Source organism: Pieris napi, chromosome 1, assembly GCF_905475465.1.
Source record: "Pieris napi chromosome 1, ilPieNapi1.2, whole genome shotgun sequence".
Taxonomy (NCBI): domain Eukaryota; kingdom Metazoa; phylum Arthropoda; class Insecta; order Lepidoptera; family Pieridae; genus Pieris; species Pieris napi.
Window position 1 is genome coordinate 2,359,699 of NC_062234.1, and position 21,406 is coordinate 2,381,104.

The 21,406-nt window shown below is 32.5% G+C and overlaps 2 protein-coding genes and 1 non-coding gene across 8 annotated transcripts in view; 2 read left to right on the forward strand and 1 right to left on the reverse strand.

The window, feature by feature from the left end:
- LOC125051447 (chromosome-associated kinesin KIF4) overlaps positions 1 to 9,597 on the forward strand; it is a 28,147-nt gene extending 18,550 nt beyond the window's left edge. Inside the window, exons 17-22 of one of the 4 annotated variants that reach the window (XR_007117289.1) lie at positions 15 to 242; positions 1,933 to 1,982; positions 2,620 to 2,739; positions 2,999 to 3,082; positions 4,071 to 4,150; positions 9,396 to 9,597. Coding sequence is in view for 3 of the 4 variants with exons in the window: in XM_047651743.1 (XP_047507699.1) it covers positions 15 to 242; positions 1,933 to 1,982; positions 2,620 to 2,739; positions 4,071 to 4,143 (471 nt within the window). In the remaining variant the exon portion in view is untranslated. Of the gene's footprint in view, positions 1 to 14; positions 243 to 1,932; positions 1,983 to 2,619; positions 2,740 to 2,998; positions 3,083 to 4,070; positions 4,152 to 9,395 lie in introns of all 4 variants that reach the window. The other 3 variants (XM_047651743.1, XM_047651756.1, XM_047651748.1) reach the window with 3 other exon arrangements.
- A 945-nt stretch (positions 9,598 to 10,542) lies between these two features.
- LOC125055472 lies at positions 10,543 to 10,661 on the reverse strand. The gene has a single exon (XR_007117902.1). It is a non-coding gene; the product is annotated as a 5S ribosomal RNA (ribosomal RNA).
- Positions 10,662 to 12,485: 1,824 nt separating this feature from the next.
- LOC125050446 (putative epidermal cell surface receptor) overlaps positions 12,486 to 21,406 on the forward strand; it is a 43,253-nt gene continuing 34,332 nt past the window's right edge. For 2 of the 3 annotated variants that reach the window (XM_047650309.1, XM_047650318.1), the window contains exon 1: positions 12,486 to 12,644. The gene's annotated coding sequence lies outside the window, so the exon portion shown is untranslated. The remainder of the gene's footprint in view (positions 12,645 to 21,406) is intronic. The other variant, XM_047650328.1, reaches the window with a different exon arrangement.

Sequence of the window (21,406 nt, forward strand, 5' to 3'; positions counted from 1 at the left end):
TAATTTGATTACAGAGTCAACGCCTGACGATGAACTTCGTTCCGCCGACAGAATCCAACGGTAATACTACGGCGACTCGGCGTAGCGACACCCTCCCCTACTGCACTTGCAGAGGTAGCTGCAGCAGCAAACTCTGCGGTTGTGTGAAAACTGATCGCGGATGCCATCCCAAATGCAGATGTTCGCAGCACCTCTGCAAGAATCGGCGTCCGTCATCCGATAGCGAAGATAAGGAAAATAATGTATGTATAGTCCCGAATATTAATGACCTAGTGCCTATATAACACGGAAATATTTCGTTGCTGTAGAATGATAACCTCTTATATCCAGAGAACCAAACTTTACAGGAAACGAAATAAATGGTTCATTTCGTTAATATATTATTATGTGTTTTGTCCATAGTTTTGGATGGTAAAAAGGTCTTATTTATTAATAAGATAAATAAGACTTCATGATTATACCAGTTAAATGACACAAGAGTATAAGAATAATAAAATAAATGGTTTTTGACATACGAGATTATAATTCTGCAGTGACGATTTTTAATATATTATGACAAGTAATTAAGTAGTTTTTGATTATATTTTGATTTGTCATAGCTAACTGTGCACTTATTTGTAATTCGTTCGGATACGACTTTAATAGTAAAATAAAAAATAAAAAATTATTATCAATCCGGATCGAAGGACCAGAATATTCCTGAGATGATATCAATAATAGAAAATATTACTTTAAAAATTAAAATGTTTTCTCGTCCCTATTGGGTGTGGGATATTTCGCTCTGTGTGTAGTTTTGATGTATAGTTAGCCTTTGCTCAACTCGAAACCATTATTGTGGAGAACCAGGTCTCTATACGTGATGTGAGCAATACGTTAAATTTTAGTTTTTACAAAATGCACCAATCTCTAAAACTCTTATTCCCCCATTTGTAACATAATATATAATTTTGAACATAAAATAAAAAAAACGTGTGGCACTCGGGGACTGCCGTGGTAAAGCTATAGCATATTTTTTTTTTTCAACTTATGTAATTATAATTATTTATGCAGTTTTTTTTTTCTTTGATATTAATTCAAGTTTTTTCTTTGATAAATTAATTCAAACTATTTATTCAGACTCAGACTAACTCGCCTATATAGTCTGTCTTACTCTAACGCGCACCGGCTGCACCGATCTCGTCAGAGAGATGTGAATACACATCGTTCTGTCCCGCTCTAACTCGCAAGGTTTTTTCGTTACGGAATTTCTGGATTCGGTGTCCACGCTCGAGGCAATAAATTGAAAGTCTTACTCACTCTCTTATGAAATGATAGGTCACTAAGAATTCTTCAAAACATATTATGAAAAACTGAAATTCAAGTTACAAATAATTTTGAAGAAATTTTCGAATAGAATTATTTTTAACAATCAAATTGCTCCCCTGTGGGGCGTGTGCATATCTTGGGAAATACTGCAGTAAGCGGTTAGAATAGTTAAATTTCCGTTGCAAATATATCATACTAAGACATATTTTACTAATAAAAAATTCTAACTATAAGGAAATTCTTGAAAAAACTGAAATATAAAAGCTTACATAGAATAAGTGCACCATAACGATTACACGAATTATGGATATGTTATGTATGTCTTTTTTTTGACATAACTTTTACACATTTAAAGGGAAATTTTTTTACCGGATTGAAGTTATGTATTATATATATATATTTCTACAGCTTTGATACTTTTTGACATTCAACACCTTTTGTCTTCAGTCACCGTGACCACGCACGCTCTGAAGCACGCGAAACGTCGGTTAAATTTAAAATTATGTTAAATAATTGTAAATTTATAATACATAACTTCAATTCGATAAAAAAAATTCTTTTAAAGGAGTAATTCCTCATTATTTCCTTATTAAAAATATTATTAATATAAATTTTTTTCTATTACAGCCAGCGTCAAGTTCGCAATCAGACAATACTCCGGTGTATTTTGACAAACGGTTAGTATTTTATCAATACTTTTACATTGCTTGAATGCTTACTATTAAAATATAATTTATTCAATATTGAATATGAAATTAATGGAAAGAAAACGGTTATCCTAAGACTTCTTAAGCTACTTACGTGATATTATGATTGATATATCTTACAACAGCCTTCCAAGTTACCGTAACTTTGTTTATCATGCTCTTAATGAAGTTTAAGTTATCATCTAGTTTTAGTGATTATTATTATTATTTTTGTTTTAGTGATTATTAATTTTTTACTTATTATTTTATTTTGTGGTTGCTTGTTAAATTTTTTTCCTTGCTTATGTTCTAATATAATTGATGTGTATGTGTAAAATTTGTAGTGTTATATTTTCTTGTGGAATTTTATGCATGCACGTTGTTTTAGAACTTATACATAAATAAATAAAAATATATTCCTAATAAATATCTATTTATAAAGAAAAATAGTTTATCTGTTTGACAAAGATGTATAAGGTAATATTTATTATATTAAACTAATCCTTTATTGAAGCATTCAAGCAATGTATTTCGGACGACCGGTTTCTATATTCATACCAGCCGTAATCGCTACGAGTATTCATATAGAAACCGGATTGATAACACGGCATACTAAACGCAAGTTTAGTTTTGAAATGTCGCAGGAGCTGAAAGATGCCTTGAATGAACCCGCAGTGGAAATTAAACGTCCAACGCGTCCCATGTCCGAACCCGCGGCTAAGAATCCCAATCGCACCCAGAAATGGATGTTAGCACTCCTGTTATATAACACATGTGTTGCCCCAATGTCCCAATATTGCGCTAATAGCATACTTCAGTACGGGATGGACGCTGCCAAGTATAATGTCGTATCGAATCTTATCGACTTCGTACTGAAAGAGGTTATTCTAATCCTATGCGAACTATGCTCTTACAAACACTTAACTTCAATCTTTAACCAATATTTTTAACTGATATAATTTAACTAAGAAAACTTAGACAAATGACTTATTACGTTTTTTTACTAGGCATACAGAAAAGTATACGTTCTATAAGAACCTATCTGGAATTTGGCACATTTTTAAAAGGAGGGAAACATTTTAATCCAATTTGTAAGTGCATAGTTCTGCAAAGCGTTGTCGTAGATTCAGATTTTAGTGCTAGAATAGCTACACTGTACCCTTACCCGATACTCGATATTCGTATCGAGTACGTACGTATATGTCGGCGTTTGAACGCCATAATTATTATGTCTCAGACTCCACGATGAATTGTTGAAGATAATGACGTCAGCAATACTGACGTCATATATTGGTCTGTGTTATGTTATATATGTTAACGTAAAATTGTAAACACCGTTAGATTGTAATCTATCTCGCGAGATTATAAACTGTCGAAAGATTGTGAACCTCAGCGTACTGCTTACAATTTAACGTATTATTATTCGGTAGATTGTACTACACTAACTTAGTTATCATTCAAACTTCTTTGGTCAATTACAGATTAATTTTACTTCCCAACAATTTCATATAATTCGGTAGTTATATAAATATAATAATACGTTAATTTGTAAGCAGTTCGTTGAGGTTCACAATCTTTCGACAGTTTATAATCTCGCGAGATAGATTACAATCTAACGGTTTTTACAATTTTACGGTGACATATACATAAATTAAATGGCTGATGCCATATAAATATTCATAAATAAACATATATTAGTATTTATACATATATGTTTATTTACTTAAATTATATATCAATCTTTATATTTTTGTAACAATATAATCATTATATATGAATTTGCGCCCACATATACGTATACGTTAAATTTTCGTTAAAGTTAAAATTACGAATTGAGTAAAGGGTGCAGTGTTCATTTGGAACTGCCCGATAAAAAAAATTAACAACCAGTTGGTATGTTTTTAATTTTCCGTCCCCACAAAAACATGTTAGTAGTCGCATGTATTTATGTATCATTAAAATGTATTGTCCATATATAGATCCTTTCATATATCCTTATATATAATTGTTTAAATGTATTCATATAATCATTAAAATAACATTCATTTTAGAATATTGATACTAAATTTATTGTTATAGAGATCTCCACCCTGACTCGACGTTTGTAAAAAAACCAAGGAGTTTCTTCTTCGGACAAGAAACTGATCAGTGATATTAAGGTATTGTTTTTTATGTTAATAAATAATTTGTTTATTGATTAAGAGATATATAAATATATCTCTTTAAAGATTTTACAGATTATTCCCTACTTAGCGTACGCAGATTGATTATTTTTAATCTGTACAGTTATACTTTCATTCCGTAGAATTCTGACATTTGATAAGTGTTCCTACTAAAAAGGTTCTCCACCGAAAAAGGGACAAATTTGACCCATTGGACGGTAATAAAAAATAAAATGCTACGTATTTTTTTACCTACAAAAAGTTAAATCTGAATAATTACTTACTCAAATGACGTAATACAAAAATAATAGTAGTATGTTTGAAATGTTTTTATAAATATTATCGAATAAACTTTAATTTCTTTATTTTTTTTAGCTGGCATCACTGCCTACTAATTCCAGGTTTAGTAAACCTTTTTAATAAAATAAAATGTTATCTAAACTTCTGCGTTTTTTACTATTTGTGATGAAAAGGGACGTAATTATCACTTGCCGTTAAACCACTTTTAATGTGGAGCACCGCACTTAATAAAATGGATACATTAACTAACAAATAAAATGTATGTATAGTCTCAGATGTTCAGACTCGTATTGAAATTGAAAAATGTGACCGGCCAAAAAGGTTTGCCATCTCTGACATGTCAATAAGTGATAGCTGTCAGAATTCTACGGGGAATAAAAAATCGGAGCATAGTTCTAATTCTAATTCATCATTTCAAGAACCCGGCAATTTGTATAATTTGTATAATTTTCATAGTATTCCTCCGTATCAAAGTATCTTAAAGGTAATAGAAATGAAATTTGTTGTTTATCTTCTTTATATATGTCGGGACAATGGCGCTGGTATCGGCTGCCATTTTCATTACTTGATAACATCAAAATCAAATTAGTTCAAAACTGTTCTGTGGTTTATTTGAGTTGCCAATATTAATAGATCTACAAATTAACAGACTATTTGATAGTCTATAATAATATCTTTATTATTAAATTATAATGACAATGGCAGCTGACACTAACACTATTGCTCCTACATAAATCGGATCGATGATTTAAGATATTATGCCATCATCATATCTATTGTGGCTAATTGTAGATATACAGGTTCTATATAGATATATAGGTTCAATTGTAGATGACCCCCACATATTTTGTCATCATCTTTTTTTTAAATTTGTAATAAAGGATATATTTTTATTTATTTTCTTGGTCTAGAGTGTAGTAGTAATAAGTTATAAAGAAGCAAAATAATTTATTAGATGAGTTTTACTCGTGTTAAGTTCGGTGGCGGTATTTGTGGGGATGTTTAATGAAAAACTTTGTTTGAAGCTGGGTGTCAACTAACTTAAAAGGCGGAAACACATTATTGAAACGTCATGCGACGCAACGTCGCAACCCGTTGTGCACATTACCTACCAACACGCGACACCATGATACGCTTGCAAATTTCGAATTTATTTAGCTGACAATAGTGAAGGTGTATATTCGTATGCTAATTGTACTTTGGATTTAATAAATAACGAGTCAGATATAGATTTTGATAAAGATTTGATGCAAATTTTGGGTACTTATCTGATACTTAAACAACTTAAGAAAAAATAAATACTAGGCGTTACTGTATGAAATCAAAAGAGAAGTACATGTGGTGAATATCATACTCTATATCCAGACACTTCAAGATGATGAAAGATTTCATATGTACTTTCGGGTTACTAAAACACAATTTGAGGAAATACACGTTTTTATTAAAAATGACAGATACTAGAAAAACGCAACATTTGGCGAATCCATTAGCACAAAAGAAAGACTTACTATTTGTCTGAGGTAAGTACTGAAGAGAAAAAATAAGTTATCATAAAATTATAATAATGTAGGTATTAAAAGAAATGGTTCATGTAATGAAAACAACACAGGAAATGAGACAGAAGAGAGCAGTATCAGATATGGACGACGATGACTTATTCTTTTTATCAATGAGTAAACTACAGTCAAAATGTGTTATAACGACATCGAAGGGACTACTCATATTAAACGATATAAATTAAATCATTGACTTTAGTAACAAAATTTGTTCAAAACTGAAATACACACACGTTATGAAGAAAATACAGAAGTAGAATATGAACGAACAGTCGGAGAAAAGTACACTTTGAAAGCATTTTATGACAATTTTGAATAATATCTCTATATATATATAAAATTCTCGTGTCACAATGTTCGTTCCTATACTCTTCCGAAACGGCTCGACCGATTCTTATGAAATTTTTTATGCATGTTCAGTAAGTCTGAGAATCGGCTACTAACTGTGGTGAGATTTTTTAGACAATCTTTTTTGTTTGTATTTTTTTATGATACAGCATACAAAAATACATATATCCCCAAATTTTCACAAGTAACCCCTTATTTATTATAGTACATAGTTAATTTTATTGAACTAAAAAAAATATTTCCTAGAAATAATATACATGGCAATACAACGTTTGCCGGGTCAGCTAGTATATTATATTATTCAAACTTTATTCGAGTATTCAGAATTTGTTGTTGTTCACGGTCATTTAGCATTTTCATTTCCGATTCGTATATAAGCTTGTGTAATTGAAACTTAATTTCAGCTTGGTCCGTTTTGGGTAACTTTTTTAGTTGCTTACTCATTGATAAAAAGAATAAGTCATTCTCGTCCATATCTGACACTGCTCTCTTCTGTATCATTTCCTGTGTCGTATCCGTGACATTAACCATTTCATTAAATACATTATTGTCATTATCATTTATGCTTAAACATCTCGGAGTAAAACTTGCAGTAGATTCTCTCGCAACAAATGGCCTTAAAGATGAGGTTCCTGGAGTGGGTGAACGAATGGTAGGAGGAGGTGAATCTGCAGATTCTTCTTCAGAAAATAGATATTCGTAATCTGGTGTCGAATCGTCATCATTTGATGTACTTAAATTTGTAACTGTATATCTCCTTTTAATGTGTGGTAGAAGAAACTCCATTTGCTTTTCTAATTTCCATGGAACTGCTTTAGCTGCTGCTTGTCCACTCTTCTTGCGGCGTCTTTTTAAGGCATTTGTGAAGCAGTTTCTTAATTTGCTCCACTTATTTCTTACTTCTTCAACTGAAAAAAAAAGATGATCATATGAATATTATTGTTACAAGTCTTTAGCTACGGGTAGTTTATTCAGAACGTTGGGATTCAACTATCGCATGGAATTCAGTACCGTACAACGAATAGGACAAGGCGTTTGCGATCTGGAAGAAAATGGTCCAGTTTATATGCCAAAACCTACAAGTTTGCAACGTGGGAAGAATCGGACAAATTTTAGGTTATATATATATATTTCGGTTTTTAGAAATTATTGGAATTTCTTGAATTGCTGTGGTTCACTGGATGGAAAACATATTACCATTATATTATTATTGGAACTACAAGGTGACCAATTTAATCGCACTACTGGCATAAGTAGATCCAAGATATAGATTCTTAGTCATAGACATTGGCAGTTGGCTCGTATAGTAAAAACAGTGATGGTGGAATATATGAAAAATCCGTCTTACGCCAATTCATTCAAAATGGAAAGTTAGAGTTTCCCCTTTTGTACAAGAAAAACACCATTCCTAAGGCTGAGATATTTAATACAAAATACAACGAAAAACATATACTGTTCTTAAATCAAAACAATATCGCGATTCAAGATTCCACAGGCGACATCTATTGGTTGAACATAAAACTACAAATTCAGAAACATTGCCAACTGTGCAGGTGAAGCTTGAAGCCCTTTTTAATGCGACCCCAAAGCAAGAATGATGTTCGCATCAGTGAATAAAAAAATAAATTCAACCATCGTGACGTGACCAACAGTCGTGACGTATAGTTGTGAATGCCTTTGGCATTTTAAGATCAAAATGGTTTTTGCTGGTCCTATGACAGTTCAACCTGACATGGTCGACAAAATAATTCTAGCTACATGTTGCTTACATAATTTCACGACTTAAAGCTAATTCGTAGAAATTCCGCGCAGTATGCATTTTCAGGAATATTTTAGTGGTGAAAGCGCCGTTCCGTGGCAGTTGTGAACAAAATTAAAAACTTGCAACTCGTACAAAAGTCACCACATAAGATATATATGTAGGTAATACTTATATATTTTTTTTTTAATAAATAATCTCTATATACATATAAAATTCTCGTGTTACAATGTTCGTTCCCATACTCCTCCGAAACGGCTCGACCGATTCTTAAGAAATTATTTATGCATATTCAGTAAGTGAGAATTGGCTACTATCCATCTTTCAAACCCCTAAGTGATAAGGGGTGTCCACCCCAAAAAAGTTTTTTATTTAAAAAATAAATGTTTTTATTTTTTTATGATACAGCATACAAAAATACGTACAACCCCTAAATTTCACCCCTCTACAATCAACCCCTATCTTTTATTATTATAGATAGTTATTTTTATTTAACTAAAAAAATGTTTCCTAGAAATAATATACATGACAAAACAAACGTTTATCAGGTCAGCTAGTATTTTAATAAAACTTACCGCTTGTATTCATTTGTTCGGCTATTTCTTCCCATGCATTATTTCTCACATTATGGTCCCTGTATTGAGCTAACCTCATGTCATATAGAACAGAATGTTGTTTCACCAACTCAATTAATTGTTCGTCGTTCATTTCGCCAAATAAATCCAACAATATGTTAGTATATAAATTGATATTCGCGCCAAAACGACTGACGCGTGGCGTCGGGTGTTATCAAGAAGCACACTGCGCACGACGCGCGGCGGTTCAAGTCCGGTCACCGGTGGCGTGTTCACCCCCACCATCGACAACGCATCGATCTGGAATGTCTGATCGGATGGCGTCGCGTGGCGTTTTAATAATGTGTTTTCGCCTTAATCGTTTATAACTAGCATAAATTAGGGGTGAGGTAGCGACGCTAACAAAAAAACAAGCTTATTTAAGGGTTCTTAAATCTAAGTGTATTTCAATACGAGTGTATTCTAACCTTTTTGGACATAATCGGAAACAAGAATGTTGTATTACAATAAGAAATCGGATATTACAATTTATTAGTGTGGGAAAATTAAAGGGCTCATTTTGGCTTCAAGTGTGCGATGATTGCTAACATTTGGTTCGCGCTTCTAATAATAATTGTGAAACAATTTTTACGATGAGTTATAATTTATTTTCATCTCTAGTGCTGAACTTTGAATCGTTTAATATCGTCCTCTTTTCTTTACAGGTTTTCAATGACATGATCCAGGAATAGAAGCGATAGTTATTATAGTAATACCTGTAAATTATGTTTTATTCTAAATTATCTATGAATGTATTTTGTATGTCTGAAATTGCGTTGTATGAATTTTATTTCTTTTAAATTAGTATTAGGTATAAGATTTTATGGATAATTCGACGAGTTCCCCAAATATAATTTAGCTATTTAATTAACTTGTTTTATTTATATTCCATGTAGTGTATTCTAGTTTTTTAACCGACATTTGCTTTAAGAAAATAAGTTTATAGACTGAAGAAAAAGTTGAAGAAAGAAAAGAAATTTGAAACCGATTTATTAAATGTTAAAGTCAGAAAATACAGATAGATACAGAGTGAAACCGTTAATTATAATAAATGTTGATTAAGCTATAACAGGTTATTTTGTGTTTTCATTAAGAACTTATATTTCAGCATGGAATAGTCAACCTGAATTTTATTAAATGAAACCTCGTTTTTTGTAACAACTGTCGCCTTTTGTTCCTGTCCCAAAAAAAATTTCTTATTTTCTCAATGAAATATATTTACGTAATAAAAAATATAAATTCCTGATAGAGGAGTTCAGCAAAGCTCCAAATTTTATCTAAAATAAGCAAAAATTGTCATATTCTAGATATTTAAAAAAAAATCAAAACTTTAAAAGTATTTTTGGTCTATGGTAACAAAATAGAATAAACATGCTACTTTTAAAATTATTATAGTAGGTACTTTCTTCAGCTTTTTTTTCTATACTTAATAATAAAATCCATCAATATGTTTAGGTTATTCAGATTTTAGGGTGGTTGCCTCAAATTGATATTTTTAATTTAAACACTAAATTAGTAACAAAAAAGGAACGTAGCAGACTACCCTGCTGAGGTTTTTAATTTTTTTTGTAATAAATTACCACAAATGTAGCTGATTCTAATTTAAAAAAATAAAAGTTATGTAGATAAGCTATAATGATGGCATAAAGAATATCTCACTATATAGAGATTTTTTTTTTTAATTTTTAAAAGAGTGGCAAAAAATTAAATGCTCTAACCTAAAATTTTACAAAAATATAAATGAAAAACTGCCGACAGTTGCTTTTGTTTCGCAAAAGCAATGACACATTTGGATGTACCGGAAAAACAAAAAGCCAACATCACGCGGTGTTCCCAGGCGGTCACCCATCCAAGTACTGACCGCGCCCGACGTTGCTTAACTTCGGTGATCGGACGAGAACCGGTGTATTCAACGTGGTATGGACGTTGGCGAGGGACCGACCGAATGGGTGGGACTGATTTTAATAAAACCTAAAATTTTACAAAAATAAGAATGAAAAACTGTCGACCGTTGCTTTCGTTTCGCAAAAGCAATGACACATTTTGATGTACCGGAAAAACAAAAAGCTAACATCACGCGGTGTTCCCAGGCGGTCACCCATCCAAGTACTGACCGCGCCCGACGTTGCTTAACGTGGTATGAACGTTTGCAGAAAGCAAACACTAATCTTCAGTATTCTAAAAATGTATCATTCATATTGATATATATATATTTTTTAACAATAGAATAAACCTATACCTACCTAACCTATATTAGGTTAGTTTTTTTTATTAAAATGTATTTGTAGAAGTTGAATAATCGCAATTTTCGGCACAAAAACACACGTGCTTTCCGTAAAACCTTTGAATGAATCAACTTGCATCCTATTTCAAATAGTGAACACCTTGACCGCGTTTAGTTTATATCCTGACCACTTCAGACGTCATCTCACGATAAATGAGTCAAAAGAAAGCCTTCGATTTCCCTTACTATCGTTTTCGATATCCGATTGCATATATTCACTTTGTATCTTTTAAATGCCGTTTTAGTGAGTCGAGGTGTTTTTTGTACCTTAATATGGTCTATATTATTTGTGATTTGTGTTTTTAATTCCATTCGATCGCATATATTCACTTTGTATTTTTTAAATGCTGTTTTAGTGAGTCGAGATGTTTTTTGTACCTTAATATTGTTTATAATTATTATTATATTATTTGTGATTTGTATAGAAGACAGTCCAGCCTAGTTGAAATAAACAGAATTGATAACAATTTGGTTAGGTTTGTGTGAACGCAAAAAAAATAAGTGGCACTACAATCTTTTTAGGTCTGGGCCTCAGATTTCTGTATCTGTTTCATGATTATTTGTCAATCAAATAGGCAAGTAGGAGATCAGCCTCCTGTGCCTGACACGACGTCGACTATTTGGGTCGTTTGCTAACGATGTTTTTCCTTCACCGTTCGAGCGAATGTCAAATGCGCATATAGAAAGAAGGTCCTTTGGTACACAGTTGGAGATCGAATTTTCGACCTCAGGGATTTAAACGCATAATAATTGTTTTATTTATTCCATGTAATGATTTTGCAAAAATACTATTAATTATTGTAGATCATTAAAAACATGTGTTACCAACCTTTCAAACATAGAATAATAATAATAATAAATAATAAAATATTTATTTGTTTTCTCTCACACAAAAAATACAGACACAAAATACAAATTTCAGCATTAACAGGCTTTTGAATAGAATGTTATTGAAATGAAATTACTGCTGTTATTTATCAGTGAAATATTTTTTTGTTTATTTATTTATGCTTTATTACCTTATTCACAAACATACACATAACAAAAATATAAAAAAAACATGTTACAAAAGTTATAAGGCAACGGGCGGCCTTATCACTAACAAGCGATTTCTTCCAGGCAACCCTAATGTGGAACAATGAAAAAGAAACACCTACAGAGGGTAGAGTACAAGAATTGCAAAAATTATTAACAAAAAAAAACTCAAAATAACCCGTTATGTTATTTTATTGTTATGTTATTATGTTTTATCATTTTCGTTTATTTTCCCACTGAAACCCCAAAAAAAACCCGCACTAAATATTGCGTGCGCTATTAAGGATGCAGTATTTTTATGATTAAAAATTTCTAGGTTAAATATAAATGCGCGACCGAGAACCATTAGTAATAACCAAGATGAGTTTCGCCAGCCGAAGAAAGGCCGTGTTTCTGATGTTTACGGCGAGAAATCTCCGACCGGTCGGCAAGCAAGCGGCAAGCCAGTCCCGCGCGACGGCTCACACGTACCGCACGTGTTTTTTTGTCAAATAAACTTTTACCGACCTATTAAATCGGAAAATATTGTGTTGTGAAGTGTGTGAATAACTTTTGAAATAGAGAGTGTATTAGGATTGTCTTATTTCAATAACAGGTATGTTCAATTAATACATATAGCGGGATTATGATGGCATTATGCTTTCATAGTTCCGACATTCCGTCTGCTTTTGAACGTTGTAATGCTTCCTGGATTCTATATTCAAACTTTGTAATTTAAAAAGGTTTTATATTAATGTATATAGGAGTCAATTAACGCACGTACTTATTATTTATTCATATATTAAGTGAATTATTAATGTTAAAATTAAAATAATAACTATGTCGGTATGTTGTGTTTGAAGAAAATTGTTTATGATACGTTTTCCGTACGATAGAGTTCAACGAATGAGCTGCGGTTTCAATTATTGTACAGTTGGGAAATTTCACCTAGTCTTAATATATAAAATATGGAGCATGCAATGTATTATATCATATAAACTTAATAATATGTATGTGTTTCTTAAGGCAATTTTTTCACTATGTGGAACCAGCTGACCACTGAAGTATTTCCGAACCAATTCGTCTTAGGGTCCTTCAAGAAATGAAAGTACCAATTCGTAAAAGGGCCGGCAACGCACTTCCGGCGGTATTACTTAACTTCAGGTGAGCCTACTGCTCGTTTGCCTCCTGTTTCTCTTCTCCTGTAACTAGCCCCAAATTTAATGAATGAGCCTAATTCTAAACCAAAATGTGTTCATAGTTAAATGTTTTATATTTAGCCCACTTCGTCAAGACGTTTAGTAACGGTTCATTCGAATACATATTAGTTCAACTGTAGCTATAAGTTTTTACGTAGCGTCAACAAAAAAATATTTAGAAAATTATATAAAAGCTCTTTTTTTGATATCCGACGTGGAATTGCATTTGCCGAAAGTTGCAGGTGGGACTGCCACACCAAAATCTCTTCTATTCAGAGACTGGGTGAGCAATACCCATTAAAACCACTTTGAGTAGTTCCTAAAAAGCGTTACAGAGGGTCCGGGTCGCTCTCGCATTCTACCGAGACCTCAACGGCATTTTACACTCAAAAACCTCAGTCAAAAAACTTTCAGTACACACTACATACGCGGTTGTAGATGGGCATATCTTCTCTTATATACTCCGAGTCTTCTAACCCTAATTCGTCCAAAAGCGCTCCCTCTGTCGTTCTGCTGTCTCCTTCTGTAGCATTACTTGCTCACAGATACCACTGGATTCCATACCTCGTCAGATTTTTTGGACAACACAAGGCAGAACAAGGTTGTTATCCGGCACAGAACAAAGATTATGCCAGCGGTTAGGTTAGGTCTCCAACCTGGGTGTTTGAGTCCCAGCACTACACCAATTTATATTTAAGGATGAAGGTATTTGAGAGACTGGATTTCTATCCATATGTTGGATATATTATTTGGATTTGGACCTGACTTTTCGAATGAAACTTCGTATATTTCATAGTGTAATATGCGTAAAACTTACGGAGAAAGAATTGCGAAGATACTGGTATGTTTTGAATGTAAAAATCTATAGATATTTAGATCCCCGGTCGTCAACAGATGTCTGAGTCTAAGAAAGTTACAACCCTGTTTAAAAACTTGTATACAATATATAATAACTAGACATCGGATTATATGCACTATCAAAATGCCAAAATATGCATGCAAATATGCACTAAAAAAGGGCGAAATATGCATAAAATATGCACGATAAAAATGCAATTAGAATAAATAAAACTAATAATTTATTACATAGAATTAATTAATAAACTTATTTATTATAATTCTTGTGACAGCAAACAATAATATATTTTTCCAAGTTTTCTTGAGCAAACTTGTGACGTTTGTCACTTAATATTAATTTATAGGCTGAAAATGACCTTTCTGCGTCAACTGACGTTATAATCCGGTCAAATTAGACTAAAAAATAGGGGTAAGGTTACAATAATTCGCACTTGGCTGAATATTGGTAAGATTGCTCAATACACTATTATAAAGGAAATGTGAAAAGTCCTCATCGATCCGGCACGTGCAAAAAAAATTACTCCGGTTCAAAGATCACAAAAATGGGTTTTTCGCGATTTTCAGCAAAATGGTAAGTTTTATCATAAAATTAGTTTAGACAAAAATTGTAGATCAGATAATTATCTATAAAAAATGTCTAAATACTTTTTTTCCTAAGAGCCACCGTTTTTGAGATATCACGATTCAAAAAGTTAAAAGAGTTGTAATCGTCATATTATGTATAATATAAGTACACCACGTATATACATCACTGAAGCCGTAATACAAGCAAAAATATCGTTCTATCGGTCAGTGTGACTTACACATATAAAATATGAAAATTTCGGATAAGAAAAAACCCAGTCCTTTATTTTCTACGCCAGTGTAACCTTCAGCAACATCGATCTGGAGTGAAAACACGTGTTTATTGTAACCTATTTTTTCTAACCTATTTCGTGCTGTTGGAAAAGACTGGGGTTGGAAGTTGGTCGACAATTCATTAGAGCCAGTTCAGACTTTACTTCCACCTGCACCAGAAAAACTACTAAACACCATTTTTTGCAACTGTAAAAAGGGATGTAGTGCTAAATGTGGTTGCAAAAAAAGTTGGACTGTTTTGTTCTGTAGCATGTACTAACTGTCAAGGCCGGTCATGCTCCAATGTTGAATTGCCAACAATTGAAGATTCATTTGATGTTGACGAAGAGACATGCGATGTGTCATTATTGGGGCAATTTATTAACACCCAGAATGAAGAAGATAAAGAAGAAGAAGGAGAAGGAAGAGAAGAAGAACAAGAACAAGAGAAAGCAGAAGTTAATGATGATTTAGATTCAGACGGATAAATTTTCTTATTTTTTGTAATTTACACCCCTTTCATCATTTTCAACCCTTGTCAATATCTACAGTTATTCAATAGTTTCAAATTAAACAGAATCATAAAAGATCAGTGGAATAGGCCTACCGGGGAAACCACATTAAAAAAAAGCGCTAAGTACACTACCTCAAAGGTGGCGTGGAAACGTGTGCATATTATGACGATTACAACCCTTTCAACTTTTTGAATCGTTATATCTCAAAAACGGTGGCTCTTAGGAAAAAAGTATGTGGACATTTTTTATAGATAGTTATCTGATCTACAATTTTTGTGTAACTAATTTTATGATAAAGCTTACCATTTTGCTGAAAATCGCGAAAAACCCATTTTTGTGATCTTTGAACCGGAGTAATTTTTTTTGCACGTGCCGGATCGATGAGGACTTTTCACATTTCCTTTATAATAGTGTATTGAGCAATCCTACCAATATTCAGCCAAGTGCGAATTACTGTAACCTTGGATGTCTAAATTGACCGGACTATTACCGGACAGAACTTAAAATTTGGCGCCATTTCTGCAGAGACCTCTTCAGGCAGACTTTGTCCGGTGCCGTTGATAAACGCGTCAATTTTCTTTATCCCTTCAAAACCGGGGTTTTTATACAAAACTGCATTTAATTTGCCACGAACTTTTTGCGATAGTGAACTCGGAAGGGCGTTACTCTGTTCAATAATTTTTTCTATTGTTTCCAAGGCATAGAGGAAAGTTTTTTGTTTCTAATTTCTCAATCGCATTGGGTATATTACTGAAATGTGTTGAGATAATAGCAATATTTGCCAAACACGTATACCTAACTATTTAAATAAGCACTATCAATGAAAAAGTACCAAAATATGCAATAATGCTGTAAAAATAGAATTATATGCATTTGCATGTTTGCATAATCCGATGTCTAATAAAAACACTTCTTTAAAATCATGACAATATAGCGTACGCAACTACTATTTTTAAATACGATTTTTTATCAGTTTAATAAAACTAATTTAGGTAATTGTTATTCTATAAAAGACAGCATATTGGTAGCATCATTTCTATTACATTCTATTTTTAGGTGCTGCGTATTAAAAATTTTAGTTAAATATACTTGAAAGCAATCACTCTTATCCTATATTTTCTTTTATAATCCAAAATGTTTTAATAAAACAACCTTGAATTAAAATTTAAATGACAGACCAAAACTAGCGTGACACACAGAGTAACAAACAAATTAAATGAAACATCAGTTAACACATAATAGATAATTAATAATCTAATGAATCTAATTTAAGAAATACAATAATTATTTCTTGAAATATGTACATATTTTTTATAATAAATTGTCTCTGCGCAAAGATACAATTTAACATTACGGTCTAACCAAATTTAAGACTAATAAGTAATTTAACTACCTTAATTTACCGAAAAGGATTTTAAACATAAGAAAGTTTTCTAAAACACTACTTACAGTCTCTATTAAATGGAAAGCACTCTGTTCTTGTGTTCTATTTTTTAAACATGAACAGATACATGTAGAAATATATTTCTTAGATTAGATTTGTTAGATTGTTGATTATCTGTTGTGTTAAAACTGACGTTTTATTTAATTTGTAGTTTTGAGTTTGTTAGTCTGTGAAAAAAAACGCGAGTTCTGTCTTAAGGCCGATTTACATTATCTTAGTGTTTAGGAGAGTGCTTTAGGATAGTACTTTAGTTGAAACATGTAAACGCTACTTGCTTTAGTAAACGCTACGCTAAAGAACTTGCCTTTCAAGTTGTACTAAAGCACTCTCCTAAACACTAAGATAATGTAAATCGGCCTTTACATTTGAAACTTACGTAGATGTCAAGTAAAAATATTTTATGTAGGTAACTTATGAACATCAAAAAATATTTAATTAATGGCTCTAAGCTCGACTAAGTGGTCTCAAATCAGAGGTCATAGAACGGTCGAGAAAAACTGGAACTTGAATAATGTAATTAGCAGTAAGCGACCTCTTAACGAAAATAATTTAATATCAAAGTAGCTAATACCATAATTGGATTGTAACGATTTATATATATGTTCTTTCGATAATTTGCCTAATGTAATACGCGAAATGATCCCATTTGCAATTCGATATCTACAGTTTTGTGTTAGACATTACATATGTGTCTATTTAAACAGATGTTGGTAATAATTTTAAGGTAATTAAAGTAGTATATTTATTAATTATAATTACGTTGTGTACTATCTCGTGGAATGGAAAATGGGACACATATTTCATGAATATTTAAAAAAAAATAATTGATTTTTTTATGCCTACTAATCCGGATGTTATTTAAAATTGAATCAAGGACCTCTGGTATGTTGGGTGGGCGTCTGCACCACTTCCTAAAGGGTCGACACCGCATTGATGATCCTACTGGCATTGCAGGTGTCCGGATGGTGTTTAGGCTTTAGCACTTCCTTTCAACACATATACACAGCTTAAAGTTTTCAATTTTCGCTGCACAGTTCTTTCTACAATAGACAATATGAAAAATAAAGTGTTATTAGAGTCTGTATACACGCTTCAAAAAGTAACTATGGAGTAAAATAACTTGTAAATAATCATTAAATTAACCAAAACAATCTAAAAAAATGCTTTAATTTTTATACGTCAGTCACGTGACACAAAAGGTCACAGACTATTAGTTTTTTTTATATAACTAGCTGGAGGCTCATCTGATGTTAAGTGATACCGTCGTGGACCCTCTCAATGCTAGAGAGCTCGCAATCGCTTTTAAGACTTGGTACGCTCTTTTCTTGAATGAGCCTAAGTCGAATTGGTTCTTAAATACTTCAGTGGGCAGCTGGTTCCACATAGTGGTGGTGCGCGGCCAAAACTGCCTTAAGAAACGCTCAGTTGAGGAATGACGTCGAGGTGATACGGGTGGAATTTCGTCTATAGTGGCGTTTATAGGGGTCTTTTTACAATTATGAATGTTAAATTAGAATTTAAAGACCGAACACAATTAAAAATAACAATTTGTATAGTAATGGTTTAAAATCTTGTCAAATAGCCCATTATATTTAAGTCGTTGTCTGGAAGAGATCGCTCGAAAGCGATAAGGCCGCCAGTTGCCCTCTTTGTCAAATTATGTCAATTGTATTATATTTCTGCAACGAAGTATTAATAAATAAATAAATATTTATTTGTAACACGAAAATATTGTTTCAAAAACATATAAATTCCATCGAAATCATTCGCTCTGAATACAATAGCCTTATCATTATTCCACACAAGTTTACATAACATACGCTTGCCAATGCGTACCCAAATTGATTCTATTCAATACTTGAAAAAGTTTACGTTACGTGGCCCTTGGCAAGCGATGAATATTCAAGCTGGGTCCAAAACGGTGTCTTTGAACAAATGCAGTACAAAAGTTAATGCATATAAATAAAAATAAATTAGTAGTAACAACTGCTGTATCATAATATTACACAAGAGTTCTTTAACTGCGAAACAGATCGTAACATACATTGATATCCGCAACATATATAGATATTAATATGTTCTTTAATATTGTGGATCATTTTTTTGTTCTATCATCAAAAGCTTTCGCAGCGCATGCAATGAAATATATTTTTAGGCATTTTTTTTAGTAGGGAACCTTATTTTTTTCATGCAATAAAAATATTCTATATTAATGAGTGATAATGTAGCATTCAAATGGTGAAAGAATTTTTAAAATCGGACCTGTACTTTTTGAGAAAATTCGTTACAAACATACTTACATACAAATCTTTCCTCTTTATAATATTAGTATAGATTGCTAATTTAGACATTTGCAACACTTCTCTTTCTCTCTCTTTCTTTTATCTTTGTCTCTCATCATTTAAGACACAGCGTTTTATCAAATTTTATTTTATTTTATAATTTTTAAGCTTTACAATCACATTTACAAAAACATTCTACCTTTTGTTTATTGCCAATAAAACCTTTGCGTGCTAACCTTCTTGGTCTTTAGTTTTTTATACAAGGAATATTTAAAACTAACAGAAATTGTTCAAATTGTTGATTTTTTTATTTCAATTTTATATTTATATATATTGTTGTGACTCCTAAATACACTTAAAGTTCATCAGAATTGAATGTATTAAACGACAATTAATTTATTATACATATATACATATGTATGAAAATCATATAAGGATATTTTCGTCGATGCACAGATACAAATATAAAACTCTTTTGTATCATATAAGCTTTATGTATGCCTTCAAGACTTTAACTCAATCTAACGTTCACGCGAGCATTGAAAGTGTGCGGTGCAGAGAAAGTGACCTTGTTGCATTGACTTATTTGCAAATAACTTGTTTTTGAATAATTTAACGATTTTACTATTTTCCACGATACTAAATTTTTTACATTAGAATATTAATTTTAATATTTATTGAATTATGGAGATATGTATATGTTAGCAGCGCATGGTATTTGAACTTAAATTGGAAGCACATAGCGTTCAATATTTAACAAAGAAATCAAATTGTAATATATCTATAAATATATAAAAGAAAGTCGTGTTAGTTACACTATTTATAACTCAAGAACGGCTGATCCGATTTGGCTGAAAGTAGGGAGGGGTTTGGGAAGGTAGCTTGAACCGGGTGACGGACATATGATTTTTCAAATTATCGAGAGATTTAAATTAACGAGTGTCAAATTATCGAGAGTCGACTGTACCATTGTCAAAACCATAGTTGCTTAAACTTATTATTTTATCGTATTTTCTTAATGTAATGGAACCAAGTTATTTAGTAGGTAAACTAACTTCGCTTGAAAAGGTTCAACTAAACTATGTTTGTTAAATGTATAATTCTACCGATGCCGATGGCTGGCCATGCGTCATACTCGTGAACGGGTGCTACTTGTGGTGACTGGTCGTACTTGAATTCGTGTATGCGGTGATGTTAAGTATTTCGACTATGTGTTTGCGTGTTGTTCCCACGAGAATGTAAGTGCGTGCTCCTATTTCACCATGCCTCCTGCTGATACGGGGACAAGTCTTTGTTTTTATTTATGTTATTATTATTAATTACTTAAAATGTCATGTAGAACATGGTGTAATGGTTGCAACTCCTTACAAACGTTGTGTAAAAAAAAAAAAACATGGCGATTAAAAAGAGTGGCGGAGAGTTTATTGCCAGTTCTTCTCTTCCGTTCTACGCCCTTGATTTGAGAACTGGCAGTAAATGTAAAATTAGAAGCATTAATATTTATTTCTTTAATGACGAATCACAAGTGTACATTGTGTTACCTACGTGAATAAATGATTTTTGAATTTGAATTTGAATTTACTGTCCGTGTGTATGTCACTGAACTACTCTTAAACGGCTGGACCGATTTGAATGAATTGTTTGGTTTGCGGGTGGTTTGGATTCACAAATCAGCCCGGCAGATAGCGCTGTAGTCGGTAACAAGGTTGTTTATCTATACAGCAAATAAACAGCTGGTATATATAGGGTGTCTCAGTAAGAGTGCACTTTTTAAAATTGTTATATTTTTGTTTTCCTGCAAGTGGCAACTCTGAAATTTGACAGGTGTCACCTCTGTTTGTTCCGATTATTAAAAATGGAGCATTTGTTGAAAGAACAACTCGTTATAATTGTGAAAACTCATCACAAAAGTAACGCTGAAAACGCTCGCAAACTTCACCAAATTTTCAGCCGAGAAAGTGCACCTAATGTGTCAAGAGTGGCCAAAAAATTTGAAGAAACTGGGTCAATTATGGATTATAAGAATCCTTTGCGTCAACGTACCGGTCGATCCCTTGAAAACATTGCTGCTGTAAACGAGAGTGTCGCCGAATACACGAAAACATCAATTCGACGGAGCAAATTTTGACTAAAGACCTCCACCTTCGTGCGTACAAGATTCAGTTAACTCAGGAGCTCAAACCAGCAGACCAAGGAAAGCACCGGCAATTTGCTCAATGAGTAATGGAGCAAAGGGAAGTCGA